Source organism: Labrus mixtus, chromosome 17 (assembly GCF_963584025.1).
Source record: "Labrus mixtus chromosome 17, fLabMix1.1, whole genome shotgun sequence".
Classification (NCBI taxonomy): Eukaryota; Metazoa; Chordata; class Actinopteri; order Labriformes; family Labridae; genus Labrus; species Labrus mixtus.
In genome coordinates this window covers 1,050,079-1,070,766 of record NC_083628.1, presented here as the reverse complement: position 1 = coordinate 1,070,766, position 20,688 = coordinate 1,050,079, and the positions used below count along the sequence as shown (strand labels likewise).

Genomic DNA, 20,688 nt, shown 5'->3' with positions numbered 1-20,688 from the left:
GTAAACCTTTCTGTGTTCTAACCTCTCTCCATTTTTCAAAAGCATCTCCAATATTGATCCTAGTTTGAGCACGTTTCTGCTCGTGGAGCTTATTAGAAACATGCAGAGGCTTTTTAGGTCGGGTACAATCACTTCTATCTGAACCACTTCTCTTGCCCGCTTCCATCGCTGCAACACCTGTTGACCTGATAACTGCTCTCATATCTGACAAACCGAGGGGCGTCCAAAACGGAGTCCCTGGATTTAGGAAAGACCTGCGTCAGGGGATCAGGGCTGCAAACTTTGAGTCTTCTTTGCCACAGTGTAAAAGTACAAACTGGAAGACTGAGCCGGGTTCTTTATACTGTGGAGTGTGCAGGTGGCTTTATTGTACATGAGCAGCAGGTGGGCAGGCTTGATTGGCAGCAAGGTGTGTGGATCCACGCCCAGCTGCAGAGGAACACACACACAAACACATACACAGGCAAAGCAAGAAAACACAGAGGGAAAAGAGACTGGGATCCTCTCATATTTTGATGACATGTTGCATTGATGTGACTGTGCTCAGGTACACAGATAGCATCAGGGGCGTGTCCAGACTTTTTGGACTGGGGTGGCTCACCTGTGGCTCTGACTTATGGAGGGTTGGCATGACGTTTTTGGGCAAATGCATATTGCAAATGAATTTAATTTTTGTTGCCCCTTCTATCCCCGCTAATTATGAAACACAATTTGGCTGCATGTAAATCTTCCTATAGCGTGATTCTTTAGGGACTCAAAAACAAAGATGTTTGTGAGATGTCTAACTTGCAAAAATAAATTTCTTGGGAATTAAGTCCATTCCAAGTCTGCAGTGTGCACATGTGAGCAGAAGCTGCTTGTATCGTTACCCAAACAGAATAAAAGTCAGGCTGTAGGACAAGAGGGAAGAAAAAAGTGTTTCTGAGTCGAGTCAAAAGATGAGAATAGTCGTTTGAACGAGGGATGATGAGAGGAGAACAGGAAGAAGAAGGAGGAGGAGCCGAAGCCAGACGAGCTCATTAAAGAGAGGGCAGCGCTGTGACAAATGATGCATGGAGCTGGCGGCATCGATCGCAGTGTCTGGGCTGGGAGATGCATGGAAAAGTGTGTGTATAAGTGTGTGTGTGTGTGTGGACTGAGAAATACTCAGGTGCTGCAGCCTTAATGGAGAGGCCAGAGCCTGCACCCTGTTGACAGATGACTTGTCAGAGGAGGAGGAGGAGAGAAAAAGAGAAAAAGAGGAGCGGGAGTGATTAGATAGTTGTGCTAATGCTTGACCTCCTCTCCCCCAGTGTCTGTCCTTCATCGAGACGGAAGAGGGGGAGTGAAAAAAGAGAGGGGGAGAAAGACAGAAAGGAGGGAGGAGAAATGCTGAGGAGGGGAGAATAACTGGCTTTCCTGGCACCACATCAGCACATTGTTCATGTGCCGCGCTAGCGCCAATAAATTAAGTTTCCAGGGAGTTGTAAAACTTGCAGCGTGCACAGCTTAAGTTTTGACTAAATCATCCTTAATCATGTCCTGTCCCGGGCTGAAGTTTTGATTTATAATAACCCTAAAGTGTTGTGAGGATGGAGTCGTTGACAAGAATGTTGAATTAAGTTCTAAGCTAGCTAGCTGGCCTCGCTTGTTCTGGAGTATAGGTAGCCATCTTGGAGAAGGGGGTAGCTGCAGATCATGATGAATGTAAGTCCATGAGGGCGTGAGGTTTACCAACATTAAAAATATTCATTACTCACTGAAGTGTAATTCTATTTACCATGTCAGAGACATCAGACATGTAGCTACAATCAAGGACAAAGAGTTTGGAGGTTTTCACATCCAAATGCTCTATCTTATTTTAGAATATTTTAAAGGAGCAGTATGTAACTCTGACCCCTAGTGTTTAAAATGGGTACTGCAGTCCAAATTCTAAACATTGTAGAGAGCTGTCTCCAAAACGGCCGTGTAGGGGTCGTCTTAAAAGCGCCTACCTTCTCTGGTCCAAACAAATCCAGAGCATTCAGGAGCAGAATCTAAAGTTAGAAGGAGGACATACTGGCTGCTGCATTGTTGTCAGAGAAGCCAGCACTTCAACATGTTTCCTTAATGATCAGATAGTAAGATACCTTTATCATTTACTTCTCTACACATCTTACTGACTGGACCTTTAACGTCTGTTGTTTGCTCAGTGTGTATGTACAGTGTGTGTTAAAATAAAGAACTCTGAAAGAAACCATTAATTATATCCTGTATAAAAGAAGTTTAAATAAAAAGAAAAGAAGCTCTTATTTACCTAAATTATAGACAACATGACATTTAGTAAACATGACTGTTAAAGGAGTTTGTCCATGACATGAAAGGTTGCAGAAACAACATTTACCAGAGAGACTTTTTATATTTTTGTGCCAATATGCAAAGATGCAAATCCCAGCCTGTATATAATTGGGAGATGGGCCAAGATGACTGCAAGGACAAAGTGAAACGAAAAGTGTTTGCGATGAAAAAAGCAGCCACAAAGGGAGCCAGCAAGGAGAGAGAGAGAGAGGAAGAAAATAAATGAGCGGGTTTTGTTGCGATTCAGGCAGCCACACCGGGACTATCATTACCATACATCAGGACAATGAATGAGGCTTTCAGCAAGCGGTAATAAGAATTTGATAAATCATGAGCCGAGAATTAACTAGACGTCAAAACAATGAGAGCACCCTGATGGATGGAGAGAGGGTGATGGCGTAGATTAGTCAGAGCGGAGCATGGGAGAGGAGAGAGAGAGAGAGAGAGGGATAAAGGTCCACACAAGGTCATGAGACTTCTGAGGGAGAAGGAAGGGAAGGGTCTGCAGGAAAGAGACCTGTAGTTAAAGATAATGGCATGTGGGAAATGGGAAACTAGGTGTGGGAGAGCGAGTGCTTCTGCAGACACAGTAGACGTGTTTGACTTGGGTAACATGTCTGGAGTAGGCCGACCAGGACGTCCCGCCTTTTCATCACTTTTCATCCTGCGTCCCGAAAAAATTGAGACGATGTCCCACAAAAATTGAGACCCGCATTTGATTGGCTCTTTTTTTTCCCAAAGTGTAGCACAACCTGCCTTCCGTCCAATGGCTGTGTAGAAAGCAAGAGGAAGCTCAAATGAGAGTTTACCTAAGGCTTATAAAACTGTCTTCAAGATTAGCGGTTGTATCCAAATATTAATTAACGCCTTACCTTCTAATGCTAATGTTAGCTTTGTTTTGATGGAAGCTAACAGGTTATTAAATGTGTTTTTTAGATTCACAAAACAGCCCGATGTGTCTCCAGATTTTGCAGTACACAGTGTCCAAGTTTTTTTTTGTCCAATCGGGACGCTGTAAGATGGAAACAGTTGCTCAGATTTGCAACTTAAAACTTGAGCAGTTTTAAACAAGGGCGCCGGTGGCCAAGTGGTTAGTTGGATTGCCCCATGTGCAGAGGCAATAGTTCACAAAGCGGGCGGCTCGGGTTCCAATCCGACCTGCGACTCGCTTCAAATGGGTCATTCTCCAACAAATTTCCCTGTGGGGACAATAAAGATACCTTTGACCTTTGACCTCTCTCTCCCTGATTTTTTGACATTATCTCCTGTCCTGACCCAGAAAAGCCCAAAAAACATATAAAAAACAAACAAATAATGGAGGCACAAGATGATACTAAAAGAAGATCACTGAAGTCATTAGGGTAGGCTGAGTTTGGAACCGTACATCTCCCCAAAAAAATGGTTTGCCAATCCAAGGAGAATGTGGGAAAAAAGAGAAGGATCATCAAAGACGTTGGAGTTTCTCCTCCAGGGACCATGAAAATCTGTTGTTGCTTTTCATGTTAATCAATGCAATAAGTTGTCAGAGTCAAAGAAACTCTAAAAACCGAAATGTTTCATGATGGCAGGATATTTATTGGGAACACCAGAGTCATTAGGGTTTCTCCTCAGGGGCAAATTGCAAAAATTTTGACGGCAATGGATTCAATAAATGTTGAGATTTTGAGTCTGGACTGAAATGTTGAACCAACAGGTCGATTTGAAAAAGAAAAAAGCACCTCGAGCTATTCTGCACGACTGTCAACCTAAATTCTGCAACTGATTGGACTTTGATTGACAACTTTTTCATTAACACTCCACTTTATTGTCTGTCCTACTCATACCTCATCTCGCCCCCCCCCCCGCCTCCGCTCCTCCTCTCCTGGCAGGGTGAGGGATGTGACAGGAGGATGTTTATTTAATGAGAGCAGTCTGGAGGGGGGTAATGAAATCTACCCTAACACCATTAACAACCAGGCTTATCGGCTCTCGGGACACACGTCAGCATGCGGCATGCCTTTTGTTCTCCCGGCTCGAGGATCTAAAGGACGGATTAAGGGTTCCTTGAACGGCGCCGACACCTACCTTTAGAAATTAAAAACTGTGGCATCAATCTCTGTTTGGAAGCAACTCTATCAATTTTCACTTAGCTCATTATAAAGTGATGTGGAAGACATTTGGAGGGGGGGGGGGGGGAGGGGTGGCTGTGTAAGTGGGCTGCTGTCTGACAGGTACATGTAAGGGATCTGTAGAGAGTGTGTTCAGGTGTGGGAGGTGGTTGGTTGGTCGGTTACCTGACCACACAGACACAATCAATCTCCCTCCACGTCGCAGTAATTGATGCAGATGGTTGGACTTCTCTTCCACAAACAAATCCCATTTCCACGCTGCAGAAAAAAGCAATAAGAATTGTAAATAGATCTGATTATTACGAACCAACTAACGCTCTATTTATTAACATACACGCTTTAAAATTCAGCGATCTAGTAGATCTAAAAAACTGCTCATATAATGTACAAGGCACACAATCATTTTGCTTCCCAACAGTATTCAGAGGTTTTTTTAGAAACTAGAGAGAGCAGGTATGAACTAAGGGGACAGGTGTGTATAAAAAAACAAAGGTAAGGACAAACATAAAGAACAGGTGTAGTTCGGTAAAAGGGGTTAACTTGTGGAATACTTATAACAAACTTATACTTATAAACAAATAATTTGTTTTGTTTTAAAATAAATTCTTGGAACAAATTTTGTTCTGATATGTTTTTTGTTACCAAACTAGTAGTGTCTTTAAGGCTTTATATGTGATTTTTTGATCCAGCAGATGTCGCCCTTGAGCTCCAGCATGAAACCAAAACAACTCGCGCTGCATTGTTGTGTTAGCATGCTAATGCTAGCGATCTTTATTATGCTCGTATCTTCACACTGCATGTAAATTTACCTGAAATGAGCGTGATCTAGAAACACAGTTAAGCAGTGAGTACAGTATGTTATTCTTCTTTTCTCTAGTCCCTCAATTAAACAACTTTTATACACGAGGGGAGGAGTCAGCCGGCCGTCCTGGCGATGTAAACAAAGTGAAGATAGGACTCTGAAAACTCTGAAAACATCACAGACAGTGGGACTCGGGTGTTACACCCATTGTAGACAGTCATGACTCACAGAGTTATTTTCAGAGGAGATACTTGATTTATATATTTAAGTGTGAAAAATCACAGATAAAGACTTTAAATAATAAGATTTGTAACAAGGGGAGGTGTAATGAGCTAAAGCTTCAGCCTGCACCTTTTCAGTCAAAATGTTTTTGTTTTTTCTTGTGACCGAAATAAATGATTACCACTACTACTACATACAAAGACAGGGCAGGAACATGCAGAGACCACAAAGCTCCGGTTTGCACCATTTTTTCGCTCACTTTTTCCCTTTTCCTGACGATGAGTTGCCACCGATCTGCCCTTGAATCAAACAATATTCTGTAAAAGCCTCATCTTCAGCCGTGCATTACATTAGAGCGAAGCTGCTGGTAGCCACAAGAAAGCCATGTAAATGAGCTGTGAGAGAGGCCCATCAGTCATCATGCCAGATGCGTGCTCCCATTATTATTTATGGCCATAATTGGCCCGTGTTTCCTCAGGCAATGACTCTACAACTGATGGATCGGATGATGACTCGGCTCAGCCCCCGACACTCAGGAGGCGGTGAGAATGAAGAGACGAGGAGAGGTTTGCATGTCGGAGGAAGGTGGAAGGGCTGCGTATATATGATGCCAAATTGTTTCCACGGCAGGCCAAAGCTACATTTGCATGTAATCGGTCGCCATTTAGACGGATATTGTTTTAGCTGACGAGAGCAGGTGAGGCTAGCAGAGGTTACCAGCGACTGCAACGCTAGAGGACATCCAAAGTCTGAGTAATATATCTTTTGGCCGACCTCTGTGATGGAATTCATGATGGTATGTCATGTAGCTCCCCTCCCACACAAAAGCAGGAAACTATTGACGGTTTAGACAACAGGAAGCAGATGATTTTCCCACCATTCAAGTCATTTCAGAAGGCAATGCTTGGTGGCCGTAAACTATCTGCTTTACCAGCGAACACTAGCCGAGATTTCAACCTTGAAATTCGTTTAATCAAAATCTAATCAAAATTAAGAGGACTTGTGAGTTCAGATTTTTTTTTTTTGTGATCAATTTTTATTATTATTTATGTTTAAACATTGTCACTTGCAATAAAGGAAAAACAAGATGTTGTGGTTTTAACAACAGCCCACAAATATACAGGAGAGGAGAATCATATACAGTATATCATATACATAACTCCTTATACAATACATTTCAAAAGAAGGGATGAAAACAGCAGAGAAAAGGAGGAAACAAAGATTGAATCATCTCTCCCCTGGATTACCACAACACAGAAAGTATACAAATAAGTAAAGAATAATGGCAAATGAGGGGGACAAAGAAAATAATTCCTCCACTATATCCCACCCCAATCTGTGAGTTCAGACTTGATGTTAAAGATTTCGTCTTAAGGGTTACTGACCTTCTCCACATTGGTTCAGGATAGGAAACACTGACGCCGCGGAAGGCACATTTTGACTCACTCCACGAAGTCATCCATCATTCAGGGATGATTTCACCTCCTAATATGAGTCAATACGGGTTGTTCTGCAGTTAGAGCCAATCAAAGGCAACAGTTGGGCTTATTGAGCTATGGATTGACGGGTGGATTGACGAGATGTGGGTGGTTAACTGGAGGATTGACAGGCGGGGCTCAGAGGTCACCGGGTAAGTGGTCAATCGTCTCCTTTTGTATCGGACGTGCCTGCTGACCTGGTCTCCAGATCACTTTCTGTCTGGTTCTCCCGGGCTATGAGCTAATGACTTTCTGTTGACGCAGCCCGAGTGGAATTTGTACCAAGGCTGTGGAAATGTTGCTCGTCACGGTTTGTCGTCAGTCATCAGGGATGTGTTGACAAGTCCTGTCTGTTTGCCTCTACCTCTTCCAGTTGGCAGGTACACTTCTTGTTGGCAGGTCTTCCCCCCCTTGTCTTGCACGGAAGGGCACCATGTCGGATTAGTGCATGTTGTTGAGTGCAGATGCTTTGAGTACGCATATCGAATATGTGCAGACTCAGATAATGTGCTTTCACCTCGCTCATTTGGCTCAGAAAATGCTGACTTCTGTACCTGCTGATTGGTGTTTTCTCGAGGCTTTTCCCCTCTTAATATCTGAGTCTGGTCAGATAGAAGGACAAACAGCACTATGAATACTGTACCTGATGTATGCAGGCCGTAGCAACCTTTCTGACCTCATTATAAAGGGAGTGGACTCAAGTAGTTCAAAAGTATTTCAACATGATGAAAGCTATCGGATAGGATGAAATCTTAAACGTTTTAAAGCTTTGTTTTTGGGTCAAGGATCGAGATATTTAGTAAATTAAATGATGAAGTGACCAAACTTACCTACAGAGTTCTTTATTCTAACACAAGGCTTTGCTCTACATACACACTGAGCAAACAACAGATGTTAAAGGTCCAATCAGTAAGATGTGTAGAGAGGTAAATGATAAAGGTATCTTACTATCTGATCATTAAGGAAACATGTTGAAGTGCTGGCTTCTCTGACAACAATGCAGCAGCCAGTATGTCCTCCTTCTAACTTTAGATTCTGCTCCTGAATGCTCTGGATTTGTTTGGACCAGAGAAGGTAGGCGCTTTTAAAGTGACCCCCCACACGGCCGTTTTGGACGCCCCTCGGTTTGCAGTTATCAGGTCAGACCAACAGGTGTTGCAGCGATGGAAGCGGGCAAGAGAAGTGGTTCAGATAGAAGTGATTGTACCCGACCTAAAAAGCCTCTGCATGTTTCTAATAAGCTCCACGAGCAGAAACGTGCTCAAACTAGGATCAATATTGGAGATGCTTTTTGAAAAATGGAGAGAGGTTAGAACACAGAAAGGTTTACAGACCCATGCAGAGCTGGATAAACACTGAAGCTTCAGAGTCCACCACATGGTGACCTATGTGAGCATGGACTCTAGAGAGGAAGGTGGGGGGGGGGGGGGCAGCTCTCTATGATGTTTAGAATTTAGACTGCAGTACACATTTTAACCACTAGGAGTCAGAGTTACATACCACTCCTTTAATGATAGAGTTAAAGAGTTCCAGACCACCAAAAAGTTTTGAATGTGTTTATTATTATGTGTCCTGAGAGCTTTTTTTTATATAATTAGATTGAAAACACTGATGATGATGATGTAAGCACTTGGGGGAAATGATGGTGCGCAAACAATTAATTTAATTCCTCATTAATTTCCGTTGTTTAGAGAAACATTTCAGGGCATTGTTAATGTTGTGCATGAGAGAGGATTTCATTTGTTACACAGATGTTTTTTAAGTAAGAACCTATGACCAAAGGTCTCTTTATAAAACAGGCTGACACTGATGTTTGATCTTCACTGATCTGAACTTTCAAGTCATTTGGTCCTTAAGTCCTTCTTTTAAACAAGATCCTGCAATGACATGAATCCCAGAGGACGTGTGTGAAGGTCATCCAGGTCATGGTCATTCTAAGCCTGATCCAATTATTCTGCAAAATCCTCTTCTCCATGTTTCTCTAACTCTAACATGTGTCTCTAGTCCATCTACAAACCCCCCAATCATGAGAAAAGTCCATCCTCTCCGTCTTCTCCCTGCTCCACTTTTCAGAAAATGTGTGCTCTAACAGGCCGTTTGGAGATTTTCCCTTCATGACATCACAAAGGGCAGTAGCCCCTCCCCCAGGTGGGTGACACTCCCACAGCTAGGTGTTTGTTCTGCCCTCTGAGTCTGCCTTCTCACCGTAAACAATAGGACATGGAGCGAGAAAGACCAAGTACACCCAAAGCCCTTCAAAGAGAGGGGGCGTGGTCAGACACAGCTAATTTACATATTTAAAGGTACAGACACAGAAACAGCCTGTTCTGAGCAGGGCTGAAATAGAGGGGTTTATAGACATGATCAAATACAGGATCAGAGTGGATTTAGAACAAGAAACTTCACACACATGTTTTGGGGAGCTCTGAGACTTATTTACACTGAAGAAGAAGAGGAGGATATGTCACCTTTAAAAGCTAAATGCTCCAGTATGTATTCCGGTAAGTTTCCAGCTGTGTCTGTCTGCTGTTTGGTGTTAAGCAGATAACCTCTTGAGGTTTTTTTTTGGACCTTTCCTCTGAAAGCAGACGCCTGCTGCCGCTGTAAACAACACGACGAGAGGGGTGAGAGCGAAAACAGTAAACTTGATGTGGACTATAAAAGCAGAACCTTTAATTGAAACAATGCTATAAAGTCTTTTTTAAAAGTCAAATCCTTCTGCATCCAATCTCTTTTAAAAGTGCCTAATTCAATATGAAACAATAAACCTTTGTGTTAATAGAAATACATCTCACTTCAGGTATTTATTGAAGCTCACATTCGGCTTCAAACTGAAGTGACATGGACGATGATGAAAGAAGTGAGCGATGTTAGAGGTGGATTAATGAAGGTAGGATCATTACTGATTAATGGGAGGCGGGCGGGAGGATGTCATTACTGAATTAAAACATCTGCGATGGATCGTTTCCAAATGATGTAACCTCCCCTCAACCTCCAAACATGTGCTTTTATAAAAGACAGCACAAGGTGCGCTTAGATCCCAACCTGCAGAGAACATTCTGTGCAGAGATAGCGTGGGACGACGAGGCTGGAGGAGTATTCTCATGTGAACTCGAGTGTGTAGCTTTGTGTTGACAGACGTGCAGTCATAGTTGGCGGCGTCTCGGCTGCTTTCACTCACTCAATCACATCATCATCAGACGGAGTTGACTGGGCCAAGAACTTCACTCTAGCTCTCCATGTGCAGCAGTCTGCCAACCAATAGAGAACAAACCATGTGACGTATTTTTGTAGGCCAACCCTGAAGTAGCATCGCCATGGCGTCTAACCAGAATCCTCCTATGGGATGTTTTCATTGGATTTTGGATCATTGCAGAAAATAATCTCTGTGTCAAACACACGTTTCTGAAGCGTAGGCCTTTTGTTCAGCAGGATAATCTTCACAGATGAACGCCATTTTTATGATGTTTGAAGCGTTAATGAAGCCGACAGAAGTAAAAAGCTAACGTTATGCTAAAGCTAACTACACCACGGTGGGATGATTGTGACGTCACTAGCGTTACGCTTCAGACGATCTCCGATAAACTAATCCACGTAGTTTAATAAATAGTTTACTAACATAATATTCACCTTAACCTAAAGATTAAACCTACAGGAGACATCTCCGACTAGTGAGAGAGTTCCCGCCCTCTGTGTCCGGCGTGATGACGTTTAATGTCCCCGACGACCACTGTAGTCACATTTAGCCGCTTGTTAGCAACCGCCTTTTTAAAGACGAGTAAAAACTTCAAACTTCACAAGTGGAGGTATTACCTAACGTAGTTTATGTGGTCTAACAAAACACCAACATCTCTTCAGCTTGTGTTAACCACAGACCTTATTTCAGGCGTCTAACCACAAACACATTCAAAATCCCCGTTGACTTTTAGACGTTAGACCCCATGGCGCTCAAATGCTAACTTACTTCCTGGTTTTAGGACTCATTCCTGTGGCGCTCTATTGTCCCACGGCTAAAATAACCAAATATCTAGAAACAAAATGTGATCCATTTTACTTTTTAAATAAATTCTCACCGAGACTCAGAAATCAAACTTCTCTGTTTTAAATCATATTCCCCTCTCTCGTCCTCACTGCCTCCCTCGCCTCTCGGACCCGATGCCCGTCCCCGTCTGTAACACGTCCTTCAGAGGAGACGGAGGAAAGCCTCTCCTGTCACAGCGTGCCTGCTTTTCTCTTCCAGCACAGGATTGATTTGTCTCTCTTCTCTGTGACTGACAGACTACATAAACAGCTAAAACGCGTGGCTCGGAGCTGTCTGGCAGCCGTGGCTCCCCGCGCAGGCAGAGGCTGTACTCACTCTGATGTCCTGGAGGCCTGTGGGGGGGGGGGGGGGGTCTGGCACTGTTCTCATACGCCTACACCCCTGATGTAGCTGCATGGTGTGCAAGCTGCTATTTTTGAGGAGTGCATATCGTTTGGCAGCGGCGTTCTCTCGTGGTATTAACTTGTAATCTTAATTAATTCATGAACATTTGGACACATTTTGGATTGCATGTGTGATGTTGCTGCTGATATGTCTCAAAGCCAGAGTGTCTCTCTCCTGCGCTGTGATGCCCAGAAGGAGAGGAACGCCAGATAATGAATTCATTTAAGCGCCACATTTTGTTCTATACACTTACTTCTTCATCTTCTCTGTCAGTAAGGCAGCGTGGATAACCCTCTCATATATTCAACCTTCTCTACTTGTGTTGACTTGAAAGGCTTTTGTCAGGTCAGGCCCCTGTGGGAGCTAGAGCAGGCTTAGGACGCCCTCTGCTGGTGAAAATGGATATTGATGTTGGAGAAATCTCTCCAGTGAAACGTTGAAGTTTAGGAGGCAAATGATGAAGTGCTTATGACATTTAGCAAACAACTTCTCTCCTAGCTTCACTAACTTTGCTGGTTGCCGACTTCTTGTAGAATTTATTTTAAAATTGTACTCATAACTTGTAAAGCTTGAACCTGAATATTTAAGTGAGATTTTACCGCCTTACTGCCAAAGAGCTCTGAGATCAGCCGCTTCCCCCACTCACCGTGCCCGAGTCAAAGTCGAGGTCAAAGGGTGATCGAGCCTTTTGCTGTGACGTCACCTCAGCTCTGAAACACACTCCTTTATATTTGTTAAACTGACTGTTTCTGTTTTCAAATCCTGCCTTAAGACTCACTCTTACAGACTTCTGAGCTGACTGATAAATCATCAGAGCTCCACTGTGCAGATTTAAAAGTCTGTTTTTGAATGTTTTTACCAAAATTTGTGATTGTCTCTTTTATATTTCTTTATGCTCCTGTCTCTACAAATAAAAGTATAATTGTGATTATTTCCCAGATCATTAAAGGAGCAGTATGTAACTCTGACACCTAGTGTTTAAAATGAGTACTGCAGTCTAAATTCTAAACATCATAGAGAGCTGTCCCCCCTCCTCCTCTCTAGAGTCCATGCTCACACAGGTCACCATGTGGTGGACTCTGAAGCTTCAGTGTTTATCCAGCTCTGCATGGGTCTGTAAACCTTTCTGTGTTCTAACCTCTCTCCATTTTTCAAAAGCATCTCCAATATTGATCCTAGTTTGAGCACGTTTCTGCTCGTGGAGCTTATTAGAAACATGCAGAGGCTTTTTAGGTCGGGTACAATCACTTCTATCTGAACCACTTCTCTTGACCGCTTCCATCGCTGCAACACCTGTTGACCTGATAACTGCTCTCATATCTGGCAAACCGAGGGGCGTCCAAAACGGCCGTGTGGGGGGGTGTCTTAAAAGCGCCTACCTTCTCTGGTCCAAACAAATCCAGAGCATTCAGGAGCAGAATCTAAAGTTAGAAGGAGGACATACTGACTGCTGCATTGTTGTCAGAGAAGCCAGCACTTCAACATGTTTCCTTAATGATCAGATAGTAAGATACCTTTATCATTTCACTCACTACACATCTCACTGATTGGACCTTTAAATATCTGATGCACTCTTGCAACGTGCTGTTGTTTGTCTTTTCTGTAATTTCCTCATATGAGTCTTTGCTGTTTTGTTTTTTCTGCCATTTGCCATTTTAAGATTTAATAAAATATTAGAAACAAAGAAATCTTTCAGAAAATATAATTTCTTCTTTATTGTTGTTAGCTGTCGGGAATATTCCGCATTTAAAGAAAAGGTATGATACATCTTCTCTACGGTCGAGATTCAATAAAACACGGCGTCACTCAGGAGGTTATTGATTATCAGCAGCTTGCATATTATAATGTGGGAATACGGGGGGAGTCAAATACTGCATACATAAACGATCCATGACCGACAGAGGCCGTTCAAGTCGAGCTGTTAGACGACCACTTGAAGGACTTCCACAGCCTTCGTGTGTTTGGTTTGGCTCGAGTCCGGCTTGTTCCGCCCCCCTTTCTCCGTGGCGCTCATTTTCTCGCAGTGATCCGCCTGACCGCTCTGCTGGTGTCCAAACTCGAAGCCGATCCTGAGCTCTCCCATCTGACAGCGAGGGAGGACGTCTGGGATCCACTCGACGACAAACGGAGCCGCCTCCTTCTGATCCGGCGAGCCCGGTCCTGCTGGGGGGGAAAATAAGAAGCGTGAGGTGAAACGTATAAACACAGCCGTGCAGACTCACTCCTCTGCGGCTTAAAAACACACACCCACCGACTTTGAGGAAGGTGCGGAGCTCCATCGGCCGTATGGCCTGCGGTCGATCCGTCCTGTAGCCGTCGGGTAACTCGGGTTCAGGCAGCGGGTCGGGGCAGTGGAAACGAGAATAAGAGCCGTCTGCGTTTTTTACAAAACTCTGAGAGAGCTCCAGAGGCAACTGATGGACAGATAGAGAGGAAATATACTACTATTGATTTCATACTTTCAGTGTCAATCATAAAAACTAAAATCAGCCATCTATCGCCTTAGGCCCCCGTGTCCACATAGCGTTTTTTTCTGAGCGCCACCGGCCTTTTTATCAATTGTTTCCAGTGAGGAAAATGAGGAGAGAGCGTTTGCAGCAACTTCAAAAAAAGTGCAGCGACATGAGTTTCTTTTCTGAGCGCTCTGCCTTTTTTGTGCGGCCGCTCGAATGCTCATGTTGAAAATCTTTTAACTTTTTTAGAAAGGCGCTGTAGACCTCACTGGCGCTCTTTTCTAAATGTTTAATATTCCCCGTATTCATCCTCCTCGCTCTGCGTCTGATAAACGGGAAATAAACGATCTCAAATATAAAACATGCAGTAAAAAGTAACAGAGCAGTGTCGCTCATACAGCGAGCGTTATCAACAGACTTGCAGCGCTTTTCATCTCAGTGCACAAACGCTGCATAAACTTTTCTGCCCGGAAAGAAGCGCTCGGTGGTCACAGAGCCTGAGACGCGTCACATCCTGTGACTGGAGGGAGCGTTTACCTCTGGGGTGTCAAAGATTCTTTTGACCTGCATCAGATTGGTGATGTGCCAGGTGTACTTGGAGAAGGAGCCGAGCGGGAGTCCATCGTTTCTCACAAAAGCTAAAATCAACATGGAGAGGGAGAGAGAGAGAGAGAGAGAGAGAGAGAGAGAGAGGGAGGGAGAGAGAGAGAGAGAGAGACAGAGAGAGAGAGAGAGAGGGAGGGAGAGAGAGAGAGAGAGAGAGAGAGGGAGGGTTTACACTCTTTAAGTGTTCTGAGAGACTCTGAGCGTTCATTAAAAGACGAGAGGAGCATCTAACACGACGTTAAATTAAACATTCCTAATGTTAAATACGGAATATTTAATTTGGTTTTTGATTTAATTTGATTATTGTTTGATGCCCAGAACAAAACAGGCTTACATGACGTCGTTATTAATACAAAGAGAGCGGAAATCAAAAGGAGACACTGAATGATAACAACACTAAGCAAACATGGCCGACTTATACACACTGGAATGAAACCAAAAACTCCATCCTGTCGTCACCAGAGCTCCAAAACATTCGAAGGCTTTCTTTGTAACACCCGAGTCCCACTGTCTGTGATGTTTTCAGAGTTTTCAGAGTCCTATCTTCACTTTGTTTACATCGTCAGGACGGCCGGCTGACTCCTCCCCTCGTGTATAAAAGTAGTTTAATTGAGGGACTAGAGAAAAGAAGAATAACATACTGTACTCACTGCTTAACTGTGTTTCTAGATCACGCTCATTTCAGGTAAATTTACATGCAGTGTGAAGATACGAGCAGAATAAAGATCGCTAGCATTAGCATGCTAACACAACAATGCAGCGCAAGTTGTTTTGATTTCATGCTGGTGCTCAAGGGCGACATCTGCTGGATCAAAACATCGCATATAAAGCCTTTAACTCATAAAGAAGGACGATACAAAACGAAAATTAGATTTTTAGAGTGGATACAATTCAGTGATTGGAATATTGCGGACATCGACATAGCGGCGAAAATATAATCATAGTGAGGCCAAACGCAGCTCGCTCCACCTTGTGTTGTCTTTTACCCGTGGACGTGGAGTTGGTTCTGCTTCCTGTTGGACAGGCAGGTGACAAACACCGGCGGTTAGCTTGTGCTAGCGTGCGTTAGTGTTTAAAGTTTTCCAACCTGTTGTGAAGTTGGGCAGTCTCTTCTTCTTGGAGCCCGTGGACAGACGATGCTGCAGAGCGTTGAAGAACTCCTGGGGGACGTGGAACACCAGAGGTTCTGGTTTCCCTGAGTGAAAAAAAACAAAACGTTCTCTAACCCTCATGCATCATTATGGACATTTTTGTCCATTTGGTCAAATGTTTCCTCTTCATCTGGCCATCATTTTTGTCTGTGTTAGTGCATATGGCCATTTTTGAAAGAAAGAAAGTCTCTCTCTTCACACAATTTAAAGGGTTAAATTCCTAAAAATTATTGAATGTTTGGTAGTTTTGAGCAGGGCTGAAGTTGTTTAAGAGATGTATGCAGAAAAAAGTAGCAAAAGTATTCTATTCTATTTTTATTGCAGTTTTTTGGAAGTGGACATTTTGGCCCTGTGAGAAGCATCTCTAAGTAAATTTTGTAAAAATGTCCGATTCCAGATCGGGGAGGATGCGACTCAATGGGGAGCAGTAAAAATAATCATAGTGCATTGAATCAGGCCACGACTTCATGATGGTTGTGGGGGGGCACCTACTTTGTAAAAATGATTCTCATCTCATAATGTGTAGTTAGCTTCATCGTTACCATCAAACTGGTAGTGCATAGTCTGGTGGATCCTCTCTGTGACACTGGCCAGCCACTGGTGGAAACCCATCGCCACTGTACGTTCATCCACAACCTGCATACTCCCTGAGACACACACAAACACACACACACTCATTCATTACCTGCTTTGTTTCTAAGCGGACCACCCACAAGTCAGATATTCAGCCTCATGAGACTCCGAGCTCGAGTCTGTCACATGTTGTTAAAAAGGAAATGTTAAAACGTTTAAATGTGCTCGGTGTGACCGCTGCAGTGCGACCGTTCTTTTCAACAGCGGACGAGGATTAGTGCAGCGGGATTAAGACAGAGGAATGATAAAGATAGAGACAGATGTCTGAGACGATGTAAGGCTCTTTGACGGACAGATCTAAGCAGCAGTAAGATGAAAAGGCAGGGAGCGAGGGGGGGGGGGGGGGGCAGCACCTTGAGCCTTCAGCCCACCAGCAGCGGGGGCTTTCCGCTGACCGGCTCTCTTTAGACCGCAGGCGGACACTCCCTCTTTTCCGACCTCAGAGGGAGAGGTCGCTGGGGGGGGGGGGGGGGGGGGGAGTGAAGAAACAGCAGGGTGGGAAAGATAAAGATAGAAAGAGAAGGGAGGAACAAATGAAAGATTCAGAGAACGTGTGCTTCTGGAGAATCATCCTGCATTACTCAGAGGTGAATGTAATAAATCTATTTGAGGAGGAGGAGGATACCTGAGAGGGATTCATCCACCCGCAGTTTCTTTGTTTTATGATGAGGGTTGACGGTCTCAGCCTGCAGCAGAGGCTTCTCACTGGGACTGATCACTCTGCTCGGAGCGCTCTGCTGAACGCCTGAGAGGAGAGGTGGGAGGAAGTCGTTTAGAAAAAGTACATGAAAGGAATAGTCTGACATTTTCAGAGACGCAGTTTCATCATAGACCGTATATAAACATGGACGTCGCCTCAGTAACGTTTCAACCATTTGTTTCTGAAGAGGACCAAGTAGCATCCTGCGGTGTTGAAAAATGAAGCTGATGCTGTAGTTCCTGGAGTGTCCACTAGAGGCTGGCTGCAGAAGCACAGGAAGTCACATACACACCCATTCTAAAAAGCCTGTTTTTACAGCAGAGATTAACATGTTTACAGCCTGGTTCAAAAAACCAAATAGGTGTGATTAGCTCATGTCTCGATGGACACACACTGTACGGGGGGTGAATGTTTTGATGACTCATCAGTTTTGATTTGATGAAGGATAAGAGTTATTCACAATAAGGCGTGTAGCTGACCTGATTGACAGGTGGGCGCGGTGTAACGGTTTGTCAGGAGGTTTAAAACCCGCCTCAGCTCCAGCTCTCAGCCTGTCGTTAGGTTGACTGAAAGTTAGACTGAGACAGCATTTCCAGCACGGAGACCGCCATCGATGATAACTTCTTACAGACTATGCTTCCTACACACATCCACTCCGTTTGTGCACTCGCATAGGAGGGAATTGAGTGTGGAAGACGCGGTTTTGAGAAAGAACCGAATGAAGACTGAATGATGTACTAAATCAGGGGTGTCCAAAGTGCGGCCCGAGGGCCATTTGCGGCCCTTGAGGGGATTTTTTGCGACTTCAAATGAAGAATCGGAAGATTTTGAGGTCTTGATTAAGATCGGCACATTATCTTATTTTTCTTTTTCATGTTAACAAGGACTGATCAATATTCCTAAAATAGAAAATGTTCAGTAACATGTTTGTTGTTGTTTTTTTTGTTTTTTTTAAATCTACAGCTTTTACTATTTTCCACATTTTTTTGTAAACTATGAAAAAAAACGTATACAAAGTTTTTGCAAACAAGCGGACTGTTGTTTAACCATTTAATGACCTGAGCTAAATGCAGAAAGCTTTTCCAAAAACATGAACCACGTTACAGGCTCTGAGAATAAAACAAATAAAGTAGAACGAAGAAATCAAAATATTTGATTTCCTTTTATTAAAGGGTTTCTTTAGCGAGCCTTTTGATTCTGATCTACAAAGCCTTTTCAACTATATTTTAAAAAACAAAACCTGTGGCCCGCGAGCGATTCTAACACGACAATTTTGGCCCGCAAGAAAAAAAGTTTGGACACCACTGGACTAAAGCAAAAGCCTCCTGGGAGTGAAGCCAGAACATTTAGAGCTCCCCCTAGTGGCTGGCTGCCCCGCCTCCTCGCTGATAACAGATGGAACATGGGTGAAACTATAAAATCTAAATGCACGTCGGACCCGGTATCATCATGACAGTAAGTTGTGTTCAAGTCGGCTCGTTTTCTGAGAAGTTTCTCTTTGATTACCGGTCGTTGATTGATGCTATGAGACTGTTTTAAACAGCATGATTGACAGCCCTGTCGACGAATGCAGCTTCAGTAAAGTAGAAGAAGAGTTTTGTATTGGTAAGATAAATGTGTGTTTTCATTTAGTGGGAAGCTGCCTGACATCTGGAAGATATCTGGTAGAATAAAGTGACTTAATTGCTTTTTTATTTAATGAAAAAATCTATTGCATAAAAATAAAAAAACACCAAAAAATGTCAAAGTAGTTGATTGGAATAAGTTGAGACTCAGCTTACTGTACCATTCGGGGTGTAGTTGATGAACGCAGCAAACTCTGACGCCAGTTTCTCGTCGCTTGCAAAGGCGCACACACAGGCGTGGAAGTGAAGGCAGGGCTGTGATGTCACAGAGCCGAGAGGCGGATGAGAGTTGGCGCCGTCCGCACCGGGTTTACTTCTTCTGCTGCTGCTGCCGCCGCCGCTCACCTGACAGGCACAGTGAAAGAGTCCATGCTGCTGCTGCTGCTTATCTCTGCTCCGCCTCTCGCTCTTTGAAACCTCCGACAGCCCTCCCGCACACACGGTGAGATGCAGGAGCCCCAAAGGATGCTGGGAGTCCGTGTGGCACTTCACCACCAGGGTGTCCTTTGCGACGCGCTGCACCAGGGGTCCCGGAGACTCCGTGGCCAGCCTCCAAAGCTCCTCCCGTTCCTGGATTGAGGCCTGCAGCCCCTCCAGGACGGAGCTCTTCAAGGTGAGCGGCGCGGCGCGGCTCTGACACTCTATCGCTTGCTTTATGTGAACGCAGAGGCTGTCCGAGGACTGTTTTGCACCCGCAGCCACCGACTCTGAATCGCCATGATTTGACCGTTGACCCTGCCTGCAAGAAGGCAGAAAACAACGACCTAGATTGATGCGGGTCAGCAGGGTCGCGCCGTCGCCTGTAGCTATTGCGGTATCAGTGGGGACGAGTTCCACAAAGCCCAGCTGTGTCGCTGTGGCTCCTCTTCCTCTGTGACACACTGAAAACACCTGCACACCTCCACCTGAAGCGCCCGCAAGGCCTCCTCCCCCCCCTGCACGCTCCTTACCCCCTCCCTCCTCACTGTCTATTATCACCTTCACCACCTCCACCGCGCACTTCTTGCTGCTCCTGCCCGTGGTGGAGGCATTCCTGAGAGATATCCCGCAGGCCTTGTTCTTGCAGCTGAGCCCACGGGTGCCGTTGTAGACGCCACACTGGGGGCACTTGCGGATGCCCCGCAGGGTCGCCCTGCCCAGGTTAGAGAGGAAGGCGGGAGTGTTGGACGGTGTCTTTCTGCTGCTGTCTTTCTGTTTAGCCGCCAGGTTAGCGGGGGCAGTGGAAGTCTGAGGGGCGGACGACAAGGGTGGTCTGAGCGTGGAGGGCGAGGAGGACACTGTCACTTCAGTTTCCATGTTGGGAAATATTAAAAGTTGGGAAACCTTCAAAAGAAAAAGGGGAAAACAAGAATATCAGTGAAAGTAACAGAGATAAAAATGTCTTTATTTATGATCACACAAAAGGAAACGAGCAGCACTAAACTTTATCAAACGTTTTAACAACAGTTTAAGAAGCTTATTAACAGTTAACATGCTTTGTAACAGCCTCTTTTTCTAAATGTATAATTTATCAATATAAAAAGCGTCAACACACGGTTATAAACACACCACTGGGTTTCAAACAACCTCTCTGTGTGTGTTCATCGCATCTGATTTTCAAACTACCTGCGTTCCGCTTCTGTTTGGTCAAACTCAGCTCAGCTCTGGCCTCCAAAACCGCCTCGACCGTCGCCATTCCTCCTTACATCCCGACAGCCGCATTGCGCCTGTAACGACACTCGTGATTGGTCGGAGGCGATCACGTGGGGGCGGAGGGGGAAAAAAGGCGGGGGGTCGGCCGCTACGGGCGCGCTGAATCATGGGAGATGTAGTCAGAGTGCAAAGGCCGCGAAATGCTCGAGCAGTAAGTAAGCTAGCAGGAGTTTTCTTGTCAGTTTGGCCATTTTAAAAGCACATAACCAAGAAAGTGATATCATTATGAATACATTTCTATACTTTGTTTATGAAAATTCATATACTTTTAATATATATTGTCACAAGAGGCTACTTTTTTCTATTAAAAGGAGTATCTTTGGTCACCTTTAGTTTTAGAAAAAGTCAAATTTAGCTGTAAAACTGACTGAATTACCTTTCTTAATACTCCACAATTGGTCATTATCAAGTGGTAAATGCCCAAAAACAATACGATCATAGGAGTAAGCCCATTAAAGATTGCGAGCAAATGACTG

At 44.3% G+C, this 20,688-nt stretch overlaps 1 protein-coding gene across 2 annotated transcripts; it reads right to left on the bottom strand.

The window, feature by feature from the left end:
* Positions 1–13,039: 13,039 nt before the first annotated feature.
* c17h2orf42 (chromosome 17 C2orf42 homolog) lies at positions 13,040–20,244 on the bottom strand. Of its 2 annotated transcripts, XM_061061603.1 has the most exons (9): positions 20,126–20,244; positions 18,682–19,843; positions 16,821–16,940; positions 16,549–16,650; positions 16,105–16,209; positions 15,499–15,606; positions 14,343–14,443; positions 13,604–13,766; positions 13,040–13,512 (listed from the first exon to the last, which is right to left on the bottom strand). In XM_061061603.1, exons 2-9 carry the CDS (start codon positions 19,814–19,816, stop codon positions 13,274–13,276), a joined length of 2,073 nt encoding a protein of 690 aa, XP_060917586.1. In that variant the 5' UTR covers positions 19,817–19,843; positions 20,126–20,244; the 3' UTR covers positions 13,040–13,273. The 2 variants fall into 2 exon arrangements, with proteins under 2 accessions (XP_060917586.1, XP_060917587.1); XM_061061604.1 differs by lacking the exon at positions 16,549–16,650.
* Positions 20,245–20,688: the final 444 nt, after the last annotated feature.